The 23,392-nt window shown below is 44.5% G+C and overlaps 1 protein-coding gene across 1 annotated transcript; it reads left to right on the top strand.

Moving 5' to 3' along the window:
• The first annotated feature begins 605 nt into the window (after positions 1 to 605).
• Positions 606 to 20,393, top strand: LOC142255781 (pregnancy-specific beta-1-glycoprotein 6-like). Its single transcript, XM_075327227.1, has 7 exons — positions 606 to 645; positions 2,002 to 2,310; positions 4,609 to 4,911; positions 6,390 to 6,665; positions 7,301 to 7,540; positions 10,752 to 11,072; positions 20,251 to 20,393. Exons 1-7 carry the CDS (start codon positions 606 to 608, stop codon positions 20,391 to 20,393), a joined length of 1,632 nt encoding a protein of 543 aa, XP_075183342.1.
• Positions 20,394 to 23,392: the final 2,999 nt, after the last annotated feature.

Below are 23,392 nucleotides of genomic sequence, written 5' to 3'. Positions count from 1 at the left end.
GCCACTACCATGCTCGGGTGCTCGGTACTGGTAACTAGTGATGAGCGGGCACTACTATGCTCGGCTGTTTTTCCAATATAATGATAAAATGAATGGTGGCAATCAAATACAAGCCTCTCACAGTTATGTCAATGAAAAAAAAAAATGCAAAAAAAAAAAGGGTCGGAAAAATAAAATTGCAAAAAAAGGAACCTTTGCCCGGTCACAAATGGCGTAAACATAACTTGTCGTCAGACGCTCCCTATGTATTGTTTCTAGCTCGTGTATACGCGCTTCTAGATTGGAAGGAAAGCAAATAGTAAGTTTATATTACATAGTAAAACAAGCGTCGTGTCCGTCAGGGACAATGTATAGTTCTGCATTTAGTGTAATGCTCAGTATCGTATATCACGGATATATATGACAGGTAGTCAGGAACTTACCGATTTACGATGATGCAAAAAGAAAAAAGTGAGCGCCTTCCTCTTTGCAGTCGCCATAAAGTGACACATGACACATTCCTGTAACCAATCGGTAACACCCCCTGCACTTCTGGAATCAGGACAGTATCATTTCACTGGGACTGAAACAGAGGTAGACACATATGCTGGAAGATCTGGGACCTAATGGGTCTACTGCGATGGAGTCTTCTTCTGTCCACCATTGGTAAGATCAAATATACTTTTACCATATATATGGCACTGGGTGGTATCACTATGCGGAAAAATTGGGGGGAAAAACTAGGATTTATATTTGGGGCGAAAGCTACACTTTCGGCATCCACGAACATTTCGTTTTCTAATTGTAGAACCCAAAACACAATAAAAGGGCTGTCCGCAGAGCACAGACTCAGTTCATATGCCCCAACATAAAGGAAAGAGGGTGTGCCACTCAGCCGATGGTGAGGCGGCGAGCAGGAGTGAACCCACTGAACCACAGGGGCGGCCCAGGCTTACCTTTAGTATGAGGGGATTAACTAAGGTGGATGCCAGGTACCACTCCCAGAGCAGTGACCGGGACTGTGGCAGCTGACCCCTCTGGACAGGGACAGACACAGGTGCAGCTTGGATAACTGAGGCAGACAAGGTAGTGGGTATGGACAGGTATGATGGGCACGGTGCGAAAAGGTGGACTAAGAAAAAGGTAATGGGACAGGAGCACGGGACCTGACAACTAGCTAGCAAGCATGACACTGAACTAACTAAGGATGTTGTGCAGGCACCTCCCTTAATGGGAGGGTGCCTTAAATATCTAGTGCCTTAAAATAACTAGTGTCATGGGTTGAGAGGCAGTTCCAGGAAATAGAACGTCGTCCCTTTCAGAGCATGTGTGCGTGCACACACCTTAAGTGCATTCCTGGGGATCTGCGCGCACAGGCACTGGCAGGAGGAGGAAGCACAAACTCATGAGGGCGGCCATGGAAGTGTGGGGGTGGATGCAGTCCGGCCACGAGACTGAGTGAGTCAGTGTCCCTGCTTGAGAAAGGCAGGGTAATGCAGGTACGCCGGCACTACAGAGGGAAGTCTTCTCTTTGGTAGACAGTCACTCTCACTTTGGTGGACTTGAGATGACCATCGGCAATGAAGGTTCCCAATTGAGCCACATTAGGCTCTGATAGGAGAGGCTGTGGCCAAGAGAAAAGACTCTTCTCCTGCAAGGGATATGGTTTTGGGCCTAGTATCAAGATCTGGTAATGCCAAGATGTTCCCGGTAACAATGCAGTTGCCAAAAATAGGGCAACTACATGAAGCTAAATATGGCTGAGGACCACAATGCGTTGCCTATTTATTTTGTTGTATCGTTGAAGGCAATATGTATTAGTGCCAATATTGTATAGAAGGGGGAGTTGTCCAGGTAGGGCAGCCATATGCAGGACTGAGCCAATGTGGTTGGGGAACACAATGCTATGTAGTAGTTGTCCAATAAGTTGGAAGCAAGGTTGTAGCCAAAATCTGTTACTGCCAACAAGAAGTTGTCCGGATTGGAAATCTTGTTTCTACTCATCGTTTCTCTTGTCTTTAGGCACGGTGGCCACCATCAGCCAATTCAACGCCTCAGTTGGGGGAACAGCCCTCATTTTCGCCAGTTCACCTCCCAGTCCAGACCACCGGATAGACTGGAACTTAGATACTGCGGGGGCTGTTATCGCTACTCGTCTTCCTTCCCGTGAGCCTACGTACGCCGGGAGGTGCACAGCTGGCAAATGTTCACTATTCATAAACGGGACTCTCCTAATGGACCAGCTCGTCAGTACTGATAACAGAACCTACTCAGTGTCCTTCGAGGCTGGAGGGGTGCAAATCAAGGAGAAAGTCCAGCTCAACAACTATAGTAAGTGGTTGTGATACATTGTTATATATCTGATTCCCAACATTGACCCTGAACCTGCCGTCCATATGTTGACGTAGATGGGTCAATGACATCAGCTGATGAGACTTTGCTCCCAACTATATTGATAATGGTTTTCGAAGCTTACGTTCCAAAAAAGGGGGAACTTATGGAAGAAAACTCATTGAAGGGTCTCATTAACAGTTTGGCCCCTAGATAAGTGAGATGTAGAGTACACTGGGCGTTCCCTTATGCTCTTCGCTGATCGCACCCTAGTCCCTTCCCTTTTGCTATCTTCTGTGAGGGTCAGTCTAGTGGTCTTCTGGATGGATGCTATAATTATATCCAATGGATATCCCAGAAATATCTCTCGTGTGTCAAAGTTGATTCTTTTCATGTGTCCTATTGATTTTGTCACAAACTTCGCCGACTGCCATGGTGTCGTCAGGATCTGTTCAGACTACAGATTTGGCCACTCCGCCCAACTTCTCTGAAGGTCGATGCCCGAATCTGCCTGAGTTGAGCACAGACACCAGTGGTAATTCATAGTTAATCTCTGCTAGTCTGCTTGTTAGTTTCCTTTGATCACATGTTGTGGGAGAGCCAATCACATCTTCTCGCCTCCTATATATGCTGGCTAGATCGTTCCACCTATGCCAGCTATAGTTTATCTTAGCTGGTCTGGTGAGGTGATGTGATCCAGACTATCTGGTGGTTGTTATACTGTAATGGCAGTCCAGAACCACAGACACAAAATGGTTAACCCGAACCAACTAAGGCAAGACGCCCACTAAGCAGGATCTCGAGGTACCCTGAAACCCTTTAATCCCTATACAGGGATCTGGATTTACGGCAAGCTCCAAGAGTTCTCTGCCTATGGGAAGGCTGCAGACCAGAGACAGGGATAGTCACCTGGAGGGGTAAAAACCAGCAAGTCAGCAAGGTACAGAATTGGCAGGCAGAAGGAGTGTGCAGAAAACAGGCCAAGGTCGAAACCAAGATGTCAGGCAAGGTTCAGAATTAGCAGGCAGGAGGAATGTCCGGAAAACAGGCTGAGGTCAAAACCAAGATGTCAGGCGAGGTTCAGAATTAGCAGGCAGGAGGAATGTCCAGAAAACAGGCCGAGGTCAAAACCAAGATGTCAGGCGAGGTTCAGAATTAGCAGGCAGGAGGACTGTCCAGAAAACAGGCCGAGGTCAAAACCAAGATGTCAGGCGAGGTTCAGAATTAGCAGGCAGGAGGAATGTCCAGAAAACAGGCCAAGGTCGAAATCAAGATGTCAGGCAAGGTTCAGAATTAGCAGGCAGGAGGAATGTCCAGAAAACAGGCCGAGGTCAAAACCAAGATGTCAGGCGAGGTACAGGATCAGCAAGCAGCAGGAACGTCAGGAAAGCAGGCCAAGATCAAACAGGGGACAAAACAGCAAGGTGTGCACAGTACCAGTAAAGGGTGTGGCTCTAGCCAAACACATGACTATATCTGGCAAAGAGCAGCAGATCACTGAAGATATAAAAAGGGTGTGGTGCCTTCCAATTGGCTGGGATAGGAGTTGATAACTTTAACTGAAAGACACACACCCCTACAGTCAGCGAGCCGTACTTCAAATCCCAGCCAGAGCAAGCTTGGTGAATGGGCAACTGTGCCCACCTGAGCTACTGGTACTGACTCCTCCCCTATTACCAGCACCGCCTACAGTAGGAATACGGCGGAGTCTGGTGACTGGTGGTAGAAGTCACAAGAGCAGACTCTGGTGGAGATGTGACATATACTTGTTGTTGAGTGCAGTTGGGAAGATAAACTTTGTTGCCTTTTTATTGTTACCTTCCTGCTCTTGCTTTTCTCCTTGTGTATTCCTGTGTGTGTGCAGTGTGTTAGAGTTTTGGTTTTCCCTTGTCTGTCTTTATCTGTGTCTTCATCTCACTCCTGACCTGTCCTTCACTCGTGGGAGGGAATGAAATTTTGCTCTTTCTCCTTTGGAGAAGTCTTTTTAGGTTGAATCAATTGAGGTAGATGTCTCCTACTTTATTTTCATACATAACCCCTCTCAGGTTACTCCGACTGTTTTTTATAAGTTATGAGAGTTGTGTAAAACACCAAAAAAGAAAGCTTCAAAATTTATGAAACTTTGCAAAAAACAAAAATCTGGTGCAGAATTATTGTTATATGCCTCTCTTTGTTCTTAGCATGTTTATTGATGAAGCCCTTGATTTTACCTGGCTTTACAGCAGCTGCCTGGCACTAACTGCTGCATTTAAGCTACTATGTGATTTACTAGATCATCCCTATATATTTCTATTTCAGATCTTCTCACCCCTCCAGCCCTGATCGTTTCCTCCTCCGTTCGCCCGGTAAATGGCACCAACCTGAATTTAAGGTGTAATCTAGGAACCCAGACCGTCCACAGCATCTACTTCTACAGGAATGATGAATTAGTGTCCTGCGCGTCCCCACACCTATCGTGCAGCAGATCTAGTGTCTACCTGTACTTCACTCCCATCCTGGGCAGTGACACTGGCAACTATGCTTGTGGCATCGAAAATCCTGTAAGCAGCAGCAGGAGCACAGAAAGATTTTTGGATGTTTCAGCTAAGAACCAGCAGAATAGTGAGTGCAGCTCTGGAGTATAATACAGGATCAGTAATGTAATGTATGTACACAGTGACTGCACCAGCAGAATAGTAAGTGCAGCTCTGGAGGATAATATAGGATGTAACTTAGAATCAGTGCAGGATCAGTAATGTAATGTATATACACAGTGACTGCACCAGCAAAATAATGAGTGCAGCTCTGGAGTATAATACCGGATCAGTAATGTAATGTATGTACACAGTGACTGCACCAGCAGAATAGTGAGTTCAGCTCTGGAGTATAATACAGGATAAGTAATGTAATGTATGTACACAGTGAATGCATCAGCAGAATAGTGAGTTCAGCTCTGGAGTATAATACAGGATAAGTAATGTAATGTATGTACACAGTGACTGCACCAGCAGAATAGTGAGTTCCGCTCTGGAGTATAATACAGGATCAGTAATGTAATGTATGTACACAGTGACTGCACCAGCAGAATAGTGAGTGCAGCTCTGGAGTATAATACAGGATAAGTAATGTAATGTATGTACACAGTGACTGCACCAGCAGAATAGTGAGTGCAGCTCTGGAGTATAATACAGGAGGTAACTTAGAATCAGTGCAGGATCAGTAATGTAATGTATATACACAGTGACTGCACCAGCAAAATAATGAGTGCAGCTCTGGAGTATAATACCGGATCAGTAATGTAATGTATGTACACAGTGACTGCACCAGCAGAATAATGAGTGCAGCTCTGGAGTATAATACAGGATCAGTAATGTAATGTATGTAAACAGTGAATGCATCAGCAGAATAGTGAGTGCAGCTCTGGAGTATAATACAGAAAGTAACTCAGGATCAATACAGGATCAGTAATGTAATGTATGTGCACAGTGACTGCACCAGCAGAATAGTAAGTGCAGCTCTGGAGTATAATACAGGAGGTAACTCAGGATCAGTAATGTAATGTATGTACACAGTGACTGCACCAGCAGAATAGTGAGTGCAGCTCTGGAGTATAATACAGGAGGTAATTCAGGATCAGTAATGTAATGTATGTACACAGTGACTGCACCAGCAGAATAGTGAGTGCAGCTCTGGAGTATAATACAGGAGGTAATTCAGGATCAGTAATGTAATGTATGTACACAGTGACTGCACCAGCAGAATAGTGAGTGCAGCTCTGGAGTATAATACAGGAGGTAATTCAGGATCAGTAATGAAATGTATGTACACAGTGACTGCACCAGCAGAATAGTGAGTGCAGCTCTGGAGTATAATACAGGAGGAGGTAATGCTTTATGGCTATGGTGAGTTTTTCAGCTTGACCTTTTTGCATGGTTAGATCAGTCAGTAGTTTCCATCACTGAATACATACAGTAAGTGTTGCAGGAGTTATAACAATGGAGGAATCCTGTAATTAAGGCTGTTTAGGTTCTTTGGTGCAGTACCACAATGCAGGATTGCTGCTCGCACCTTTTCACTTTGTCTTATGCTCTGATTTTCAGTCCCTGTGTCTGGAGTGACTCTACGCAGTAATGTCTCCGGTCCGGTCATTGCTGAGCAGGAGGCCGTCTCTCTCCTTTGTTCTTCTTATGGCACAGAAGTCAGTTACCATTGGACACTGATGGGTCTACCATTGCCTAAAACCCCCCGATATACCCTGACGAATGGTAACTCAAGTCTTGTGATCAGTCCGGTGTCGAGGAGCGATCAGGGAGCCTTTCTTTGCCAAGTTTCCAACTACTTGAACAGTCAAGGAAGTAACCCCCTAAATCTAACATGTGAGTACATCTTCAGATGTTCACCAAGCCAAAGAGATGCCTCGTCGTCAAGACGTGACCACTGGAGCCGAGTGTTGGCACCACTGAGGCCACCGGTGTTTGGTCATAGTGGTCAAATACTTCATATACAGTAGGAGAAAACTGACCCTTGTCCCTGATTTGTCAATTCAGCACTTCCGGGCTTTATTTAATCCCTCTGCTTCCTGAAGATTTTGCTGGTTATTCAACTCAGTTTGGAGCTAGCCCAGGAGCTGAGAGGAACGTGTCTGTTGCAGTTTGTGCAAGTGTATATTTTGTACTACCTCCTTTTCCTTGTTATATTTTCCCATATATCCTTGGTGGTTCCTGGTGTAGATTTTAGGTGTGTATGAGGTTTTATTTTACCCCTGTCTGTTTTTCATATTTTTGGTGAGGTTTTTGGGATTTCCATCCTGGTCGGTCCCCTGGGTGGTGGGAAATTTGTCATCAGGGTCAGGTCAGGGGTCCAGACCTCCCTACCTGTAAGGCTACCTCCGGGTGGTAGGGTGAGCTCAGGGTTCCCAGTCTTGGGTCTGCATAGGGTTCCCTGTGTCTCCTGGCCATCCACTACACACCCATCCCTGACAGACCCCTTTTACATGAATTTCTATCAACAGGGTCTCCAGAAGGAAATATTGAATGTGGGGCAGCGCGCTTAGGTCAAAGTGTCCAGCTTTACTGCTTATGGCCTGGAGGATACCCATCAGCTTCTGTATACCTCATGTATGAAGACCTTATTCTCAGCGGGACTGATACAAGTACTATAGCAGTGCCCACCAACCAGGTCTCCCTTGGAGCTCAGCTGTCTTGTACTGGAAGCCATGTTGGATCAAGTGAAATGTGCTCACTAGTAATCGGTAAGAACTTAGGAAGACGGTACGATACACCAAAATTTGTGAAACAATTGTTCAACCATGGTGACACCTGTCCATGTGCCCAATAGAGCTTATAGATGCTATAGAATTGGTCTACTGCTTAAGCATTCCTCTACGAGCAATAGTGAAGAATTGCTATGATGCAATAAGTCTCTTCACAGAAGAAGACCGGACCTCTAGTGCCACCTAATGGAGATTACAGCCCTAAAAGTAAATATCAACCCTTTAACATGCCTTGCAACATGACTTAGGATAAGAAGCAAAACCATAAACTCCATTAACATACAGTGTTGCACGGTGTTTGCCCCTCATTGGTGCCAAGTCGATGTAGTGTCTTATAGGCCACACGATACTCCTCTGGAAACTTAAATGTGCAAATTGCCTAGATATCGAGCCTTGCCATATGACTTAGGATAAGAAGCAAAGCTATAAACTCCATTTGCATACAGTGTTTCAGGGTGTTCACCCCTCATTTTTGCCAAGTTGGCAAAACAAGTCTTATAGGCCACACAATGCTCCTCTGGAACTTAAATGTGTAATAGCTTCTTTAGCAAGCCTTGGCACATGACTTAGGATAAGAAGCAAAACAATAAACTCCATCTACATACAGTGTTTTAGGGTGTTCACTCCTCATTGTTGCCAAGTTGGCGTAATGAGTCTTATAGACCACATGATGCTTTCTGGGAACTTAAAAGTGCAAATAGCCTCTTTAACAAGCCTTGCCACATGACTTAGGATAAGAGGCAAAACATTAACTCCATTTTCAGACAGTGTTTCATAATGTTGGCCCCTCATTGGTCTGCATAGTGAGACTTATAGGCCACACGATGCTCCTCTGGGAACTTAAATGTGCAAATGTCCTCTTTATCGAGCCTTGCCACATGACTTAGGATAAGAAACAAAACCATAAACTCCATTTTCAGACAGTGTTTCAGAGTGTTTTCCCCTCATTAGTGCCAAGTTGGCATAACAAGTCTTATAAGCCGCATGATGCTCCTCTGGGAACTTAAATGTGCAAATAGCCTCCTTAAAAAGCCTTGACGTATGACTTAGGATAAAAACCAAAGCCATAAATTCCATTTCAAGACAGTGGTTCAGGGAGTTTGTCTCTCATTAGTGTCAAATCGGCATACCAAGTCCTATAATCCACACAATGCTTCTCTGGGTACTTAAATGTGCATATAGCCTCTTTAATGAGCCTTGTCACATGACTTAGGATAAGAAGCAAAACTATAAACTCCATTTTCAGACAATGTTCTAGAGTGGTTTTCCCCTCATTAATGCTAAGTCGTGTAAGGCATCTTATAGGCCACACAATGCTCCTCTGGGAACTTAAATGTGCAAATAGCTTCTTTTAGGATCCTTGCCACATGACTTAGGATAAGAAGTGAAACCATAAACTCCATTTTGAGACAGTGTTTCAGAGTGTGTTCCCTTCATTGGTGCCAAGACAGCATAACAAGTCTTATAAGTCGCACGATGCTCCTCTGGGAACTTAAATGTGCAAGTAGCCTCCTTAAAAAGCCTTTACTTATGACTTAGGATAAAAAGCAAAACCATAAATTCCATTTCCAGACAGCGTTTCAGAGTGTTTGCTCCTCATGAGTACAAATCAGGATGTCTGATTTGGCTGAATGAGAGGTCTTTAATGAGGGGCTTTAAGGGGCAACATTTCTCCTTGCGGGATATGTCAAGTTGGCGGAAGGAGTCTTATAGGCCATACAATGCTCCTCTGGGAACTTAAATGTTCAAATAGCCGCTACACAGAGGAAGAGGACTGGACCTGTAGTACCACCTATTGGATGGGGGAAGTCTAAAAGTCAGTATCAACCCTTTAACGTGCCTTACCGCATGACTTAGGATAAGAAGCAAAGCCATAAACTCCATTTGCAGACAATGTTTTAGAGTGTTTGCTCCTCATTAGTACAAAACAAGATGTCTGATTTGGCTGGATGAGAGGTCTTTAATGAGGGACTTTAAGGGGTAACGTTTCTCCTTGTGGGATATGCCAAGTTGGCGTAAGGAGTCTTATAGGCCATACGATGCTCCTCTGGGAACTTAAATGTTGAAATAGCCTATACAGAGAGGAAGAGGACTGAATATGTAGAAACCCTAAAAGTCAGTATCAACCCTTTAACGAGCCTTGCCACGTGACTTAGGATAAAAAGTAAAACTATAAACTCAATTTGCAGACAGTGTTTCAGGGTCTTTTCCCTCCTTAGTGCAAAACAAAATGTCCGATTTGGTTGGGTGAGAGGCCATTACTGAGGGGGTTTAATGGGCAACGTTTCTTCTTGTGGAATATGCGAAGTCAGTGTAAGGAGTCTTATAGGCCATACTGTGCTCAGTTAGGCAAGGTAGGCATAAATTCAGCAGCAGCAGGAAAGAGGGTCACTGAGGAGCTGTCAATCGGGTGCAGATTTATAGGCAGCAGGTAGGAGGGTCACTGAGGGTTGGCATAGACTTAGCAGCAGCAGGGAGACGAAACACTAAAGAGCTGCAGTTAAGCTAGGGGGACGGAGATTCAGCAGCAGCAAAGAAGAGGGACCATGAGGAGCTGTCAATTGGGCAAATGGTATAAATTTGTCAGCAGCAGGTAAAAGGGACACTGAGTAGCGGTCAATCAAGTGTAGAGTCATAGGCAGCAGGGAGGAGGGTCACTGAGGGTTGGCATAGACTTAGCAGTAGCAGGGAGGCGAAACACTAAAGAGCTGCAGTTAAGCTAGGGGGATGGAGATTCAGCAGCAGCAAAGAAGAGGGACCCTGAGGAGCTGTCAATTGGGCAAATGGCATACATTTGTCAGCAGCAGGTAAAAGGGACACTGAGTAGCGGTCAATCAGGTGCAGATTCATAGGCAGCAGGGAGGAGGGTCACTGAGATTTGGTTGGCATAGATTTAGCAGCAGCAGGGAGGCAGAACCCTAAAGACCTGGAATTAAGCTAGGGGGATGGAGATTCAGCAGCAGCAGGGAAGAGAAACACTGAGGAGCGCTCAATTACACTAGGTGGGTGGACAATCAGCAGCGAGGTAGGATGCTAAGTTGTCAATGGGCAGAGATTTAGCAACAGCAGGGAGGCGGTATGCTGAGGAGCTGTCAATCAGCGCTAATTGTGAGACTATTAGTTCATATTATAGAAAGTTCAGAATGAAGTCCACTAAATCTTCACCTATGATGTCATATCATTTTTTCAGATATACCGAGGTCTGCTGGATTCATCAACAACAGCATTAAAACAGCCAACAAAGGGGACAGCGCCGTTCTATCAGTGACCCTAAACAGCGGAGGCGCTCAGGACGCTCAGATCTTCCCTGCAAAGTTCTCGTGGGTCCGACTTGACCCGTCTCCAATCAGACTCTTCACCATGAACGACGTCACCATTATGTCTGATGACTACTCATCATATCTGATCATACTAGATATGAGCGAGGAGTTTAATGGAAAGTACAGGTGCAACGCCGAGAATACCATGGGAAGCAATTCCTTTACATTCATTCTCAATGTGAAGGAAGAAGGTAGATATAATATCTATGTGTTATTAATAGACATCTTCCAATATATTTAGAAAACACAACACTAAAATCAATGTAAATGTAATGGTGCACTACACATTTCCACCACTAGATGGAGCATTGTACAATAGGATTGACCTATGTTCTTTGCTATCAAGTTTTAATTTTCCAGGACACCATATGGTCATGTTTTGGTACTGCAAGCGAGTTATAGAACAGATTTTTAAAATAAGTTAGTTGAAAAATATATAGTATGTTTTCTCTGCCCTCCCTGAAACACTTTCTTCTTCTTCTTCGCTATAGTATGTTTTCTCTGCCCTCCCTGAAACACTTTCTTCCCTCTCCTTGTCTATAGTATGTTTTTTCTGCCCTCCCTGAAACACTGTCTTCCCTTTCTTTGTGTATAGTATGTTTTGTTTGCCCTCCCTGAAACACTTTCTTCCTTCTTCTTTTCTATAGTATGTTTTCCCTTGCCCTCCCTGAAACACTTTCTCCCCTCTCCTTGTCTATAGTATGTTTTCCCTTGCCCTCCCTGAAACACTTTCTTCCCTCTCCTTGTCTATAGTATGTTTTCCTTGCCCTCCCTAAAACACTTTCTTCCCTCTCCTTGTCTATAGTATGTTTTCTCTGCCCTCCCTGAAACACTTTCTTCCCTCCCCTTGTCTATAGTATGTTTTCTCTGCCCTCCCTGAAACACTTTCTTCCCTCCCCTTGTCTATAGTATGTTTTCTCTGCCCTCCCTGAAACACTTTCTTCCCTCCCCTTGTCTATAGTATGTTTAGTCTGTCCTCCCTGAAACACTTTCTCCCCTCTCCTTGTCTATAGTATGTTTTCTCTGCCCTCCCTGAAACACTTTCTTCCCTCCCCTTGTCTATAGTATGTTTTCCTTGCCCTCCCTAAAACACTTTCTTCCCTCTCCTTGTCTATAGTATGTTTTCTCTGCCCTCCCTGAAACACTTTCTTCCTTCTTCTTTTCTATAGTGTTTTCCCTTGCCCTCCCTGAAACACTTTCTTCCCTCTCCTTGTCTATAGTATATTTTCTCTGTCTTCCCTGAAACACTTTCTCCCCTCTCCTTGTCTATAGTATGTTTTCTCTGCCCTCCCTGAAACACTGTCTTCCCTCTCCTTGTCCATAGTATGCTTTCTCTGCCCTCCCTGAAACACTGTCTTACCTCTCCTTGTCTATAGTATGTTTTCTCTGCCCTCCCTGAAACACTTTCTTCCCTCTCCTTGTCTATAGTATGTTTTCTCTGCCCTCTCTGAAACATTTTCTCCCCTCTCCTTGTCTATAGTATGTTTTCTCTGTCTTCCCTGAAACACTTCCTCCCCTCTCCTTGTCTATGGTATGTTTTCTCTGCCCTCCCTGAGACACTTTCTTCCCTCTTCTTGTCTATAGTATGTTTTCTCTGCCCTCCCTGAAACACTTTCTCCCCTCTCCTTGTCTATAGTGTTTTCTCTGCCCTCCCTGAAACACTTTCTTCCCTCTCCTTGTCTATAGTATGTTTTCTCTGCCCTCCGTGAAACACTTTCTTTCCTCTCCTTGTCCATAGTATGCTTTCTCTGCCCTCCCTGAAACACTGTCTTACCTCTCCTTGTGTATATTATGTTTTCTCTGCCCTCCCTGAAACACTTTCTTCCCTCTCCTTGTCCAAAGAATGTTTTATCTGTCTTCCCTGAAACACTTTCTCCCCTCTCCTTGTCTATAGTATGTTTTGTCTGCCCTCCCTGAAACACTTTCTTCCCTCTCCTTGTCCATAGTATGCTTTCTCTGCCCTCCCTGAAACACTGTCTTACCTCTCCTTGTGTATAGTATGTTTTCTCTGCCCTCCCTGAAACACTTTCTTCCCTCTCCTTGTCCAAAGAATGTTTTATCTGTCTTCCCTGAAACACTTTCTCCCCTCTCCTTGTCCATAGTATGCTTTCTCTGCCCTCCCTGAAACACTGTCTTACCTCTCCTTGTCTATAGTATGTTTTCTCTGCCCTCCCTGAAACACTTTCTCCCCTCTCCTTGTCTATAGTGTTTTCTCTGCCCTCCCTGAAACACTTTCTTCCCTCTCCTTGTCTATAGTATGTTTTCTCTGCCCTCCGTGAAACACTTTCTTTCCTCTCCTTGTCCATAGTATGCTTTCTCTGCCCTCCCTGAAACACTGTCTTACCTCTCCTTGTGTATATTATGTTTTCTCTGCCCTCCCTGAAACACTTTCTTCCCTCTCCTTGTCCAAAGAATGTTTTATCTGTCTTCCCTGAAACACTTTCTCCCCTCTCCTTGTCTATAGTATGTTTTGTCTGCCCTCCCTGAAACACTTTCTTCCCTCTCCTTGTCCATAGTATGCTTTCTCTGCCCTCCCTGAAACACTGTCTTACCTCTCCTTGTGTATAGTATGTTTTCTCTGCCCTCCCTGAAACACTTTCTTCCCTCTCCTTGTCCAAAGAATGTTTTATCTGTCTTCCCTGAAACACTTTCTCCCCTCTCCTTGTCCATAGTATGCTTTCTCTGCCCTCCCTGAAACACTGTCTTACCTCTCCTTGTCTATAGTATGTTTTCTCTGCCCTCCCTGAAACACTTTCTTCCCTCTCCTTGTCTATAGTATGTTTTCTCTGTCTTCCCTGAAACACTTTCTCCCCTCTCCTTGTCTATAGTATGTTTTCTCTGCCCTCCCTGAAACACTTTCTTCCCTCCCCTTGTCTATAGTATGTTTTCCTTGCCCTCCCTAAAACACTTTCTTCCCTCTCCTTGTCTATAGTATGTTTTCTCTGCCCTCCCTGAAACACTTTCTTCCTTCTTCTTTTCTATAGTGTTTTCCCTTGCCCTCCCTGAAACACTTTCTTCCCTCTCCTTGTCTATAGTATATTTTCTCTGTCTTCCCTGAAACACTTTCTCCCCTCTCCTTGTCTATAGTATGTTTTCTCTGCCCTCCCTGAAACACTGTCTTCCCTCTCCTTGTCCATAGTATGCTTTCTCTGCCCTCCCTGAAACACTGTCTTACCTCTCCTTGTCTATAGTATGTTTTCTCTGCCCTCCCTGAAACACTTTCTTCCCTCTCCTTGTCTATAGTATGTTTTCTCTGCCCTCTCTGAAACATTTTCTCCCCTCTCCTTGTCTATAGTATGTTTTCTCTGTCTTCCCTGAAACACTTCCTCCCCTCTCCTTGTCTATGGTATGTTTTCTCTGCCCTCCCTGAGACACTTTCTTCCCTCTTCTTGTCTATAGTATGTTTTCTCTGCCCTCCCTGAAACACTTTCTCCCCTCTCCTTGTCTATAGTGTTTTCTCTGCCCTCCCTGAAACACTTTCTTCCCTCTCCTTGTCTATAGTATGTTTTCTCTGCCCTCCGTGAAACACTTTCTTTCCTCTCCTTGTCCATAGTATGCTTTCTCTGCCCTCCCTGAAACACTGTCTTACCTCTCCTTGTGTATATTATGTTTTCTCTGCCCTCCCTGAAACACTTTCTTCCCTCTCCTTGTCCAAAGAATGTTTTATCTGTCTTCCCTGAAACACTTTCTCCCCTCTCCTTGTCTATAGTATGTTTTGTCTGCCCTCCCTGAAACACTTTCTTCCCTCTCCTTGTCCATAGTATGCTTTCTCTGCCCTCCCTGAAACACTGTCTTACCTCTCCTTGTGTATAGTATGTTTTCTCTGCCCTCCCTGAAACACTTTCTTCCCTCTCCTTGTCCAAAGAATGTTTTATCTGTCTTCCCTGAAACACTTTCTCCCCTCTCCTTGTCCATAGTATGCTTTCTCTGCCCTCCCTGAAACACTGTCTTACCTCTCCTTGTCTATAGTATGTTTTCTCTGCCCTCCCTGAAACACTTTCTTCCCTCTCCTTGTCTATAGTATGTTTTCTCTGTCTTCCCTGAAACACTTTCTCCCCTCTCCTTGTCTATAGTATGTTTTCTCTGCCCTCCCTGAAACACTTTCTTCCCTCTCCTTGTCCATAGTATGCTTTCTCTGCCCTCCCTGAAACACTTTCTTCCCTCTCCTTGTCTATAGTATGCTTTCTCTGCCCTCCCTGAAACACTGTCTTACCTCTCCTTGTCTATAGTATGTTTTCTCTGCCCTCCGTGAAACACTTTCTTCCCTCTCCTTGTCCATAGTATGCTTTCTCTGCCCTCCCTGAAACACTGTCTTACCTCTCCTTGTGTATAGTATGTTTTCTCTGCCCTCCCTGAAACACTTTCTTCCCTCTCCTTGTCCAAAGAATGTTTTATCTGTCTTCCCTGAAACACTTTCTCCCCTCTCCTTGTCTATAGTATATTTTCTCTGTCCTCCCTGAAACACTTTCTCCCCTCTCCTTGTCTATAGTATGTTTTCTCTGTCTTCCCTGAAACACTTTCTCCCCTCTCCTTGTCTATAGTATGTTTTCTCTGCCCTCCCTGAAACACTTTCTTCCCTCTCCTTGTCCATAGTATGCTTTCTCTGCCCTCCCTGAAACACTGTCTTACCTCTCCTTGTCTATAGTATGTTTTCTCTGCCCTCCCTGAAACACTTTCTTCCCTCCCCTTGTCTATAGTATGTTTTCTCTGTCCTCCCTGAAACACTTTCTCCCCTCTCCTTGTCTATAGTATGTTTTCTCTGCCCTCCCTGAAACACTTTCTTCCCTCCCCTTGTCTATAGTATGTTTTCCTTGCCCTCCCTAAAACACTTTCTTCCCTCTCCTTGTCTATAGTATGTTTTCTCTGCCCTCCCTGAAACACTTTCTACCCTCTCCTTGTCTATAGTATTTTTTTCTTGCCCTCCCTGAAACACTTTCTCCCCTCTCCTTGTCTATAGTATGTTTTGTTTGCCCTCCCTGAAACACTTTCTTCCTTCTTCTTTTCTATAGTGTTTTCCCTTGCCCTCCCTGAAACACTTTCTTCCCTCTCCTTGTCTATAGTATATTTTCTCTGTCTTCCCTGAAACACTTTCTCCCCTCTCCTTGTCTATAGTATGTTTTCTCTGCCCTCCCTGAAACACTGTCTTCCCTCTCCTTGTCCATAGTATGCTTTCTCTGCCCTCCCTGAAACACTGTCTTACCTCTCCTTGTCTATAGTATGTTTTCTCTGCCCTCCCTGAAACACTTTCTTCCCTCTCCTTGTCTATAGTATGTTTTCTCTGCCCTCTCTGAAACATTTTCTCCCCTCTCCTTGTCTATAGTATGTTTTCTCTGTCTTCCCTGAAACACTTCCTCCCCTCTCCTTGTCTATGGTATGTTTTCTCTGCCCTCCCTGAGACACTTTCTTCCCTCTTCTTGTCTATAGTATGTTTTCTCTGCCCTCCCTGAAACACTTTCTCCCCTCTCCTTGTCTATAGTGTTTTCTCTGCCCTCCCTGAAACACTTTCTTCCCTCTCCTTGTCTATAGTATGTTTTCTCTGCCCTCCGTGAAACACTTTCTTTCCTCTCCTTGTCCATAGTATGCTTTCTCTGCCCTCCCTGAAACACTGTCTTACCTCTCCTTGTGTATATTATGTTTTCTCTGCCCTCCCTGAAACACTTTCTTCCCTCTCCTTGTCCAAAGAATGTTTTATCTGTCTTCCCTGAAACACTTTCTCCCCTCTCCTTGTCTATAGTATGTTTTGTCTGCCCTCCCTGAAACACTTTCTTCCCTCTCCTTGTCCATAGTATGCTTTCTCTGCCCTCCCTGAAACACTGTCTTACCTCTCCTTGTCTATAGTATGTTTTCTCTGCCCTCCCTGAAACACTTTCTTCCCTCTCCTTGTCCAAAGAATGTTTTATCTGTCTTCCCTGAAACACTTTCTCCCCTCTCCTTGTCCATAGTATGCTTTCTCTGCCCTCCCTGAAACACTGTCTTACCTCTCCTTGTCTATAGTATGTTTTCTCTGCCCTCCCTGAAACACTTTCTTCCCTCTCCTTGTCTATAGTATGTTTTCTCTGTCTTCCCTGAAACACTTTCTCCCCTCTCCTTGTCTATAGTATGTTTTCTCTGCCCTCCCTGAAACACTTTCTTCCCTCTCCTTGTCCATAGTATGCTTTCTCTGCCCTCCCTGAAACACTTTCTTCCCTCTCCTTGTCTATAGTATGCTTTCTCTGCCCTCCCTGAAACACTGTCTTACCTCTCCTTGTCTATAGTATGTTTTCTCTGCCCTCCGTGAAACACTTTCTTCCCTCTCCTTGTCCATAGTATGCTTTCTCTGCCCTCCCTGAAACACTGTCTTACCTCTCCTTGTGTATAGTATGTTTTCTCTGCCCTCCCTGAAACACTTTCTTCCCTCTCCTTGTCCAAAGAATGTTTTATCTGTCTTCCCTGAAACACTTTCTCCCCTCTCCTTGTCTATAGTATATTTTCTCTGTCCTCCCTGAAACACTTTCTCCCCTCTCCTTGTCTATAGTATGTTTTCTCTGTCTTCCCTGAAACACTTTCTCCCCTCTCCTTGTCTATAGTATGTTTTCTCTGCCCTCCCTGAAACACTTTCTTCCCTCTCCTTGTCCATAGTATGCTTTCTCTGCCCTCCCTGAAACACTGTCTTACCTCTCCTTGTCTATAGTATGTTTTCTCTGCCCTCCCTGAAACACTTTCTTCCCTCTCCTTGTCTATAGTATGTTTTCTCTGCCCTCCCTGAAACACTTTCTTCCCTCTCCTTGTCCAAAGAATGTTTTATCTGTCTTCCCTGAAACACTTTCTCCCCTCTCCTTGTCTATAGTATATTTTCTCTGTCCTCCCTGAAACACTTTCTCCCCTCTCCTTGTCTATAGTATGTTTTCTCTGTCTTCCCTGAAACACTTTCTCCCCTCTCCTTGTCTATAGTATGTTTTCTCTGCCCTCCCTGAAACACTTTCTTCCCTCTCCTTGTCCATAGTATGCTTTCTCTGCCCTCCCTGAAACACTGTCTTACCTCTCCTTGTCTATAGTATGTTTTCTCTGCCCTCCCTGAAACACTTTCTTCCCTCTCCTTGTCTATAGTATGTTTTCTCTGCCCTCCCTGAAACACTTTCTTCCCTCTCCTTGTCCAAAGAATGTTTTATCTGTCTTCCCTGAAACACTTTCTCCCCTCTCCTTGTCTATAGTATATTTTCTCTGTCCTCCCTGAAACACTTTCTCCCCTCTCCTTGTCTATAGTATGTTTTCTCTGTCTTCCCTGAAACACTTTCTCCCCTCTCCTTGTCTATAGTATGTTTTCTCTGCCCTCCCTGAAACACTTTCTTCCCTCTCCTTGTCCATAGTATGCTTTCTCTGCCCTCCCTGAAACACTGTCTTACCTCTCCTTGTCTATAGTATGTTTTCTCTGCCCTCCCTGAAACACTTTCTTCCCTCTCCTTGTCCAAAGAATGTTTTATCTGTCTTGCCTGAAACACTTTCTCCCCTCTCCTTGTCTATAGTATATTTTCTCTGTCCTCCCTGAAACACTTTCTCCCCTCTCCTTGTCTATAGTATGTTTTCTCTGTCTTCCCTGAAACACTTTCTCCCCTCTCCTTGTCTATAGTATGTTTTCTCTGCCCTCCCTGAAACACTTTCTTCCCTCTCCTTGTCCATAGTATGCTTTCTCTGCCCTCCCTGAAACACTGTCTTACCTCTCCTTGTCTATAGTATGTTTTCTCTGCCCTCTCTGAAACATTTTCTCCCCTCTCCTTGTCTATAGTATGTTTTCTCTGTCTTCCCTGAAACACTTCCTCCCCTCTCCTTGTCTATGGTATGTTTTCTCTGCCCTCCCTGAAACACTTTCTCCCCTCTCCTTGTCTATAGTATGTTTTCTCTGTCTTCCCTGAAACACTTTCTCCCCTCTCCTTGTCTATAGTATGTTTTCTCTGCCCTCCCTGAAACACTTTCTCCCCTCTCCTTGTCTATAGTGTTTTCTCTGCCCTCCCTGAGACACTTTCTTCCCTCTTCTTGTCTATAGTATGTTTTCTCTGCCCTCCCTGAAACACTTTCTCCCCTCTCCTTGTCTATAGTATGTTTTCTCTGCCCTCCCTGAAACACTTTCTCCCCTCTCCTTGTCTATAGTATGTTTTCTCTGCCCTCCCTGAAACACTTTCTTCCCTCTCCTTGTCCAAAGAATGTTTTATCTGTCTTCCCTGAAACACTTTCTCCCCTCTCCTTGTCCATAGTATGCTTTCTCTGCCCTCCCTGAAACACTTTCTTCCCTCTCCTTGTCCATAGTATGCTTTCTCTGCCCTCCCTGAAACACTGTCTTACCTCTCCTTGTGTATAGTATGTTTTCTCTGCCCTCCCTGAAACACTTTCTTCCCTCTCCTTGTCCAAAGAATGTTTTATCTGTCTTCCCTGAAACACTTTCTCCCCTCTCCTTGTCTATAGTATGCTATCTCTGCCCTCCCTGAAACACTGTCTTACCTCTCCTTGTCTATAGTATGTTTTCTCTGCCCTCCCTGAAACACTTTCTCCCCTCTCCTTGTCTATAGTATGTTTTCTCTGTCTTCCCTGAAACACTTTCTCCCCTCTCCTTGTCTATAGTATGTTTTCTCTGCCCTCCCTGAAACACTTTCTTCCCTCTCCTTGTCCATAGTATGCTTTCTCTGCCCTCCCTGAAACACTTTCTTCCCTCTCCTTGTCTATAGTATGCTTTCTCTGCCCTCCCTGAAACACTGTCTTACCTCTCCTTGTCTATAGTATGTTTTCTCTGCCCTCCGTGAAACACTTTCTTCCCTCTCCTTGTCCATAGTATGCTTTCTCTGCCCTCCCTGAAACACTGTCTTACCTCTCCTTGTGTATAGTATGTTTTCTCTGCCCTCCCTGAAACACTTTCTTCCCTCTCCTTGTCCAAAGAATGTTTTATCTGTCTTCCCTGAAACACTTTCTCCCCTCTCCTTGTCTATAGTATATTTTCTCTGCCCTCTCTGAAACACTTTCTCCCCTCTCCTTGTCTATAGTATGTTTTCTCTGTCCTCCCTGAAACACTTTCTCCCCTCTCCTTGTCTATAGTATATTTTCTCTGCCCTCTCTGAAACACTTTCTCCCCTCTCCTTGTCTATAGTATGTTTTCTCTGTCCTCCCTGAAACACTTTCTTCCCTCTCCTTGTCTATAGTCTGTTTTCTCTGCCCTCCCTGAAACACTTTCTTCCCTCTCCTTGTCTATAGTATGTTTTCTCTGCCCTCTCTGAAACACTTTCTTCCCTCTCCTTGTCTATAGTATGTTTTCTCTGCCCTCCCTGAAACACTTTCTTCCCTCTCCTTGTCTATAGTATGTTTTCTCTGCCCTCCCTGAAACACCTTTTTATGCTATTTCTACAGACCTCCTCTCAGCGGGTGCTGTCGCCGGCATAGTAATTGGGTCCATTGTGGCATTGGCGCTAATCATTCTGGTTCTTGTCCTTATTTTCTGGAAAGACAAAATAAACAATATAAACAATACTGGTAAGAGAAATGAGAAATAATAATGCTGTGATCTAGAAGAGGGGGTTTCTAGAATTAGAAGACACCCGGTATCATTCGTGAAGGTCTCAGCCAATCATCTGTTTAGTTCCAGCAGATCGACCCTTTGCATCCCGTCCCAAACTGATCCATAAGATGCAGAGAAGGAAAAAAGAGGAAACTTCGAACAATGAATCCAGGAATGGTGAGAAACCACAAATGGGTAGCATCAGCCCATGTTAAAGGGGCGCACTGTGTTTAGGGGTAGTGATGGGCGAACCCGAACTGTAAAGTTTGGGGTTCGTACCAAACACCTAGTGTTAGTGCACACGATCCCGAACACGAGCTTTCCTGGTCAGTTCAGGTCCAGGGGCTGTAAAAAAAAAGGCACATTAGTGAACAACATTATGATTATACTTAACGATCTGTCTCCCGGCCGCTTCTGCTTCCGGGTCCAATCATTAACTTCCGGTGGTATTTCCTGCACTGCTCGTCACTCGGCATTTTTTGTTCACAGTGACGTCAGGGTTCACCTGTGTCCATGAGCCATGGAGTCGATTGAACTTTGACTGTCACTGTGAGACTCTCGCATCGGTATCACCTGGCACGGCACACACTCTCCTGACAGGAGCAGCTTGGCTGCGTGTATTTCCATTCAGGAGAGTGTGTGCCGTGCTGGGTGATACTGATGCGAGACTCGCAGGAGTCATACACAAGCTTCACCTGTGCACTCGGGTGAAGTCTCTGACAGCTCTCAGCTGAGTCTGTGTGCGCACACCTGTGTTTGTCTTCTCGCACAGATGTAGCGGAGCTGAAGATGCTGGACTACGTCAGAGGTTTTTTTGGGGGATAATAAAGATGGAGTCCTAAATGTCTTCTGTTTTATTTCTAATAAAATATTTTTCTCTGTTGTTGTTTTACTTTATTGTTAAAATAACAGCCAATCACAGACGCTGTCACAGAGTGGGCGTCTGTGATTGGATGCTGGAGTAACGTGCAACCAGCCCATACATTCTAGCATCAAGAATATATGGGCAGATTCCAGGTCACTCCAACAGCCAATCACAAATGCCCATTCTGCATGATAGCGTCTGTGTTTGGCTTTGGTCCCTCACACATATAGTAGTGTAAAAATGAATAAATAATTTAAAAAATGCGCAGATAAAGCGGATGGCTATGGGATGCCATCCCCATCTGCCTGGCTTTGCCTTGGCTGGCAATCAAAATAGAGGGAAACCCATTAATTTTTCTTTAATTATTTTAAAAAAATAATTAAAAAAAAAATGGGTGGGCTGCTGCCATATTTTGATCGTTAGTCAGGTAAAACCAGGCAGCTGGGGGCTGGGATTCTCGGCAGCCTGCAGCTGCCCCTGGAAATGGCTCATTGTTTCTTAGTGCTATTTCCGGGCGCTTTACCCGGCTCGTCCAAGTTGCCCTGGTGGCGGTGGCTCATTGGGTAATAAAGGGGTTAATACCAGCTTTGTATTCTCAGCTGGTATTAAGGCCGAAATTCATGGTGTCACGCCAAGTTAGACATGGCCACCATGAACTTCTAGTAAACAGTAAAAAGAAAAACACAACACATAGAAAAAATTTTTTTATTAGAAATAAAACAAAAAAATACTTATAGACTCCATCTTTATTATAAAAAATCCTTTGTCCGACGTAATCCACAGGGAGAGCATTGTCAGCTCTGCTTCATTGCTCTGTGCAGACAGTCTATACAGAGAGAGAAGCAGGCTGACAGTGAGGGTATGATTCCACTTGCGTACAGTTAGGTCCAGAAATATTTGGACAGTGACACAATTTTGGCGAGTTGGGCTCTGCATGCCACCACATTGGATTTGAAATGAAACCTCTACAACAGAATTCAAGTGCAGATTGTAACGTTTAATTTGAAGGTTTGAACAAAAATATCTGATAGAAATTGTAGGAATTGTCACATTTCTTTACAAACGCTCCACATTTGAGGAGGTCAAAAGTAATTGGACAAATAAACCAAACCCAGAAAAAAAAATTTTATTTTCAATATTTTGTTGCGAATCCTTTGGAGGCAATCACTGTCTTAAGTCTGGAACCCATGGACATCACCAAATGCTGGGTTTCCTCCTTCTTAATGCTTTGCCAGGCCTTTACAGCCGCAGCCTTCAGGTCTTGCTTGTTTGTGGGTCTTTCCGTCTTAAGTCTGGATTTGAGCAAGTGAAATGCATGCTCAATTGGGTTAAGATCTGGTGATTGACTTGGCCATTGCAGAATGTTCCACTTTTTTGCACTCATGAACTCCTGGGTAGCTTTGGCTGTATGCTTGCATTGTCCATCTGTACTATGAAGCGCCGTCCGATCAACTTTGCGGCATTTGGCTGAATCTGGGCTGAAAGTATATCCCGGTACACTTCAGAATTCATCCGGCTACTCTTGTCTGCTGTTTTGTCATCAATAAACACAAGTGACCCAGTGCCATTGAAAGCCATGCATGCCCATGCCATCACGTTGCCTCCACCATGTTTTACAGAGGATGTGGTGTGCCTTGGATCATGTGCCGTTCCCTTTCTTCTCCAAACTTTTTTCTTCCCATCATTCTGGCACAGGTTGATCTTTGTCTCATCTGTCCATAGAATACTTTTCCAGAACTGAGCTGGCTTCATGAGGTGTTTTTCAGCAAATGTAACTCTGGCCTGTCTATTTTTGGAATTGATGAATGGTTTGCATCTAGATGTGAACCCTTTGTATTTACTTTCATGGAGTCTTCTCTTTACTGTTGACTTAGAGACAGATACACCTACTTCACTGAGAGTGTTCTGGACTTCAGTTGATGTTGAACGGGTTCTTCTTCACCAAAGAAAGTATGCGGCGATCATCCACCACTGTTGTCATCCGTGGACGCCCAGGCCTTTTTGAGTTCCCAAGCTCACCAGTCAATTCCTTTTTCCTCAGAATGTACCCGACTGTTGATTTTGCTACTCCAAGCATGTCTGCTATCTCTCTGATGGATTTTTTCTTTTTTTTCAGCCTCAGGATGTTC

Source organism: Anomaloglossus baeobatrachus, chromosome 11, assembly GCF_048569485.1.
Source record: "Anomaloglossus baeobatrachus isolate aAnoBae1 chromosome 11, aAnoBae1.hap1, whole genome shotgun sequence".
Taxonomy (NCBI): domain Eukaryota; kingdom Metazoa; phylum Chordata; class Amphibia; order Anura; family Aromobatidae; genus Anomaloglossus; species Anomaloglossus baeobatrachus.
This window is presented reverse-complemented; position numbering and strand designations above follow the sequence as displayed.

Excerpts from the sequence above, each read along its gene's own strand:
- LOC142255781 (XM_075327227.1), top strand. The coding sequence starts at position 606 with ATGGGTCTACTGCGATGGAGTCTTCTTCTGTCCACCATTG. Across the intron at positions 4,912-6,389 it reads AGCTAAGAACCAGCAGAATA|TCCCTGTGTCTGGAGTGACT; the intron begins GTGAGTGCAGCT and ends TCTGATTTTCAG. Across the intron at positions 6,666-7,300 it reads TAACCCCCTAAATCTAACAT|GGTCTCCAGAAGGAAATATT; the intron begins GTGAGTACATCT and ends TTCTATCAACAG.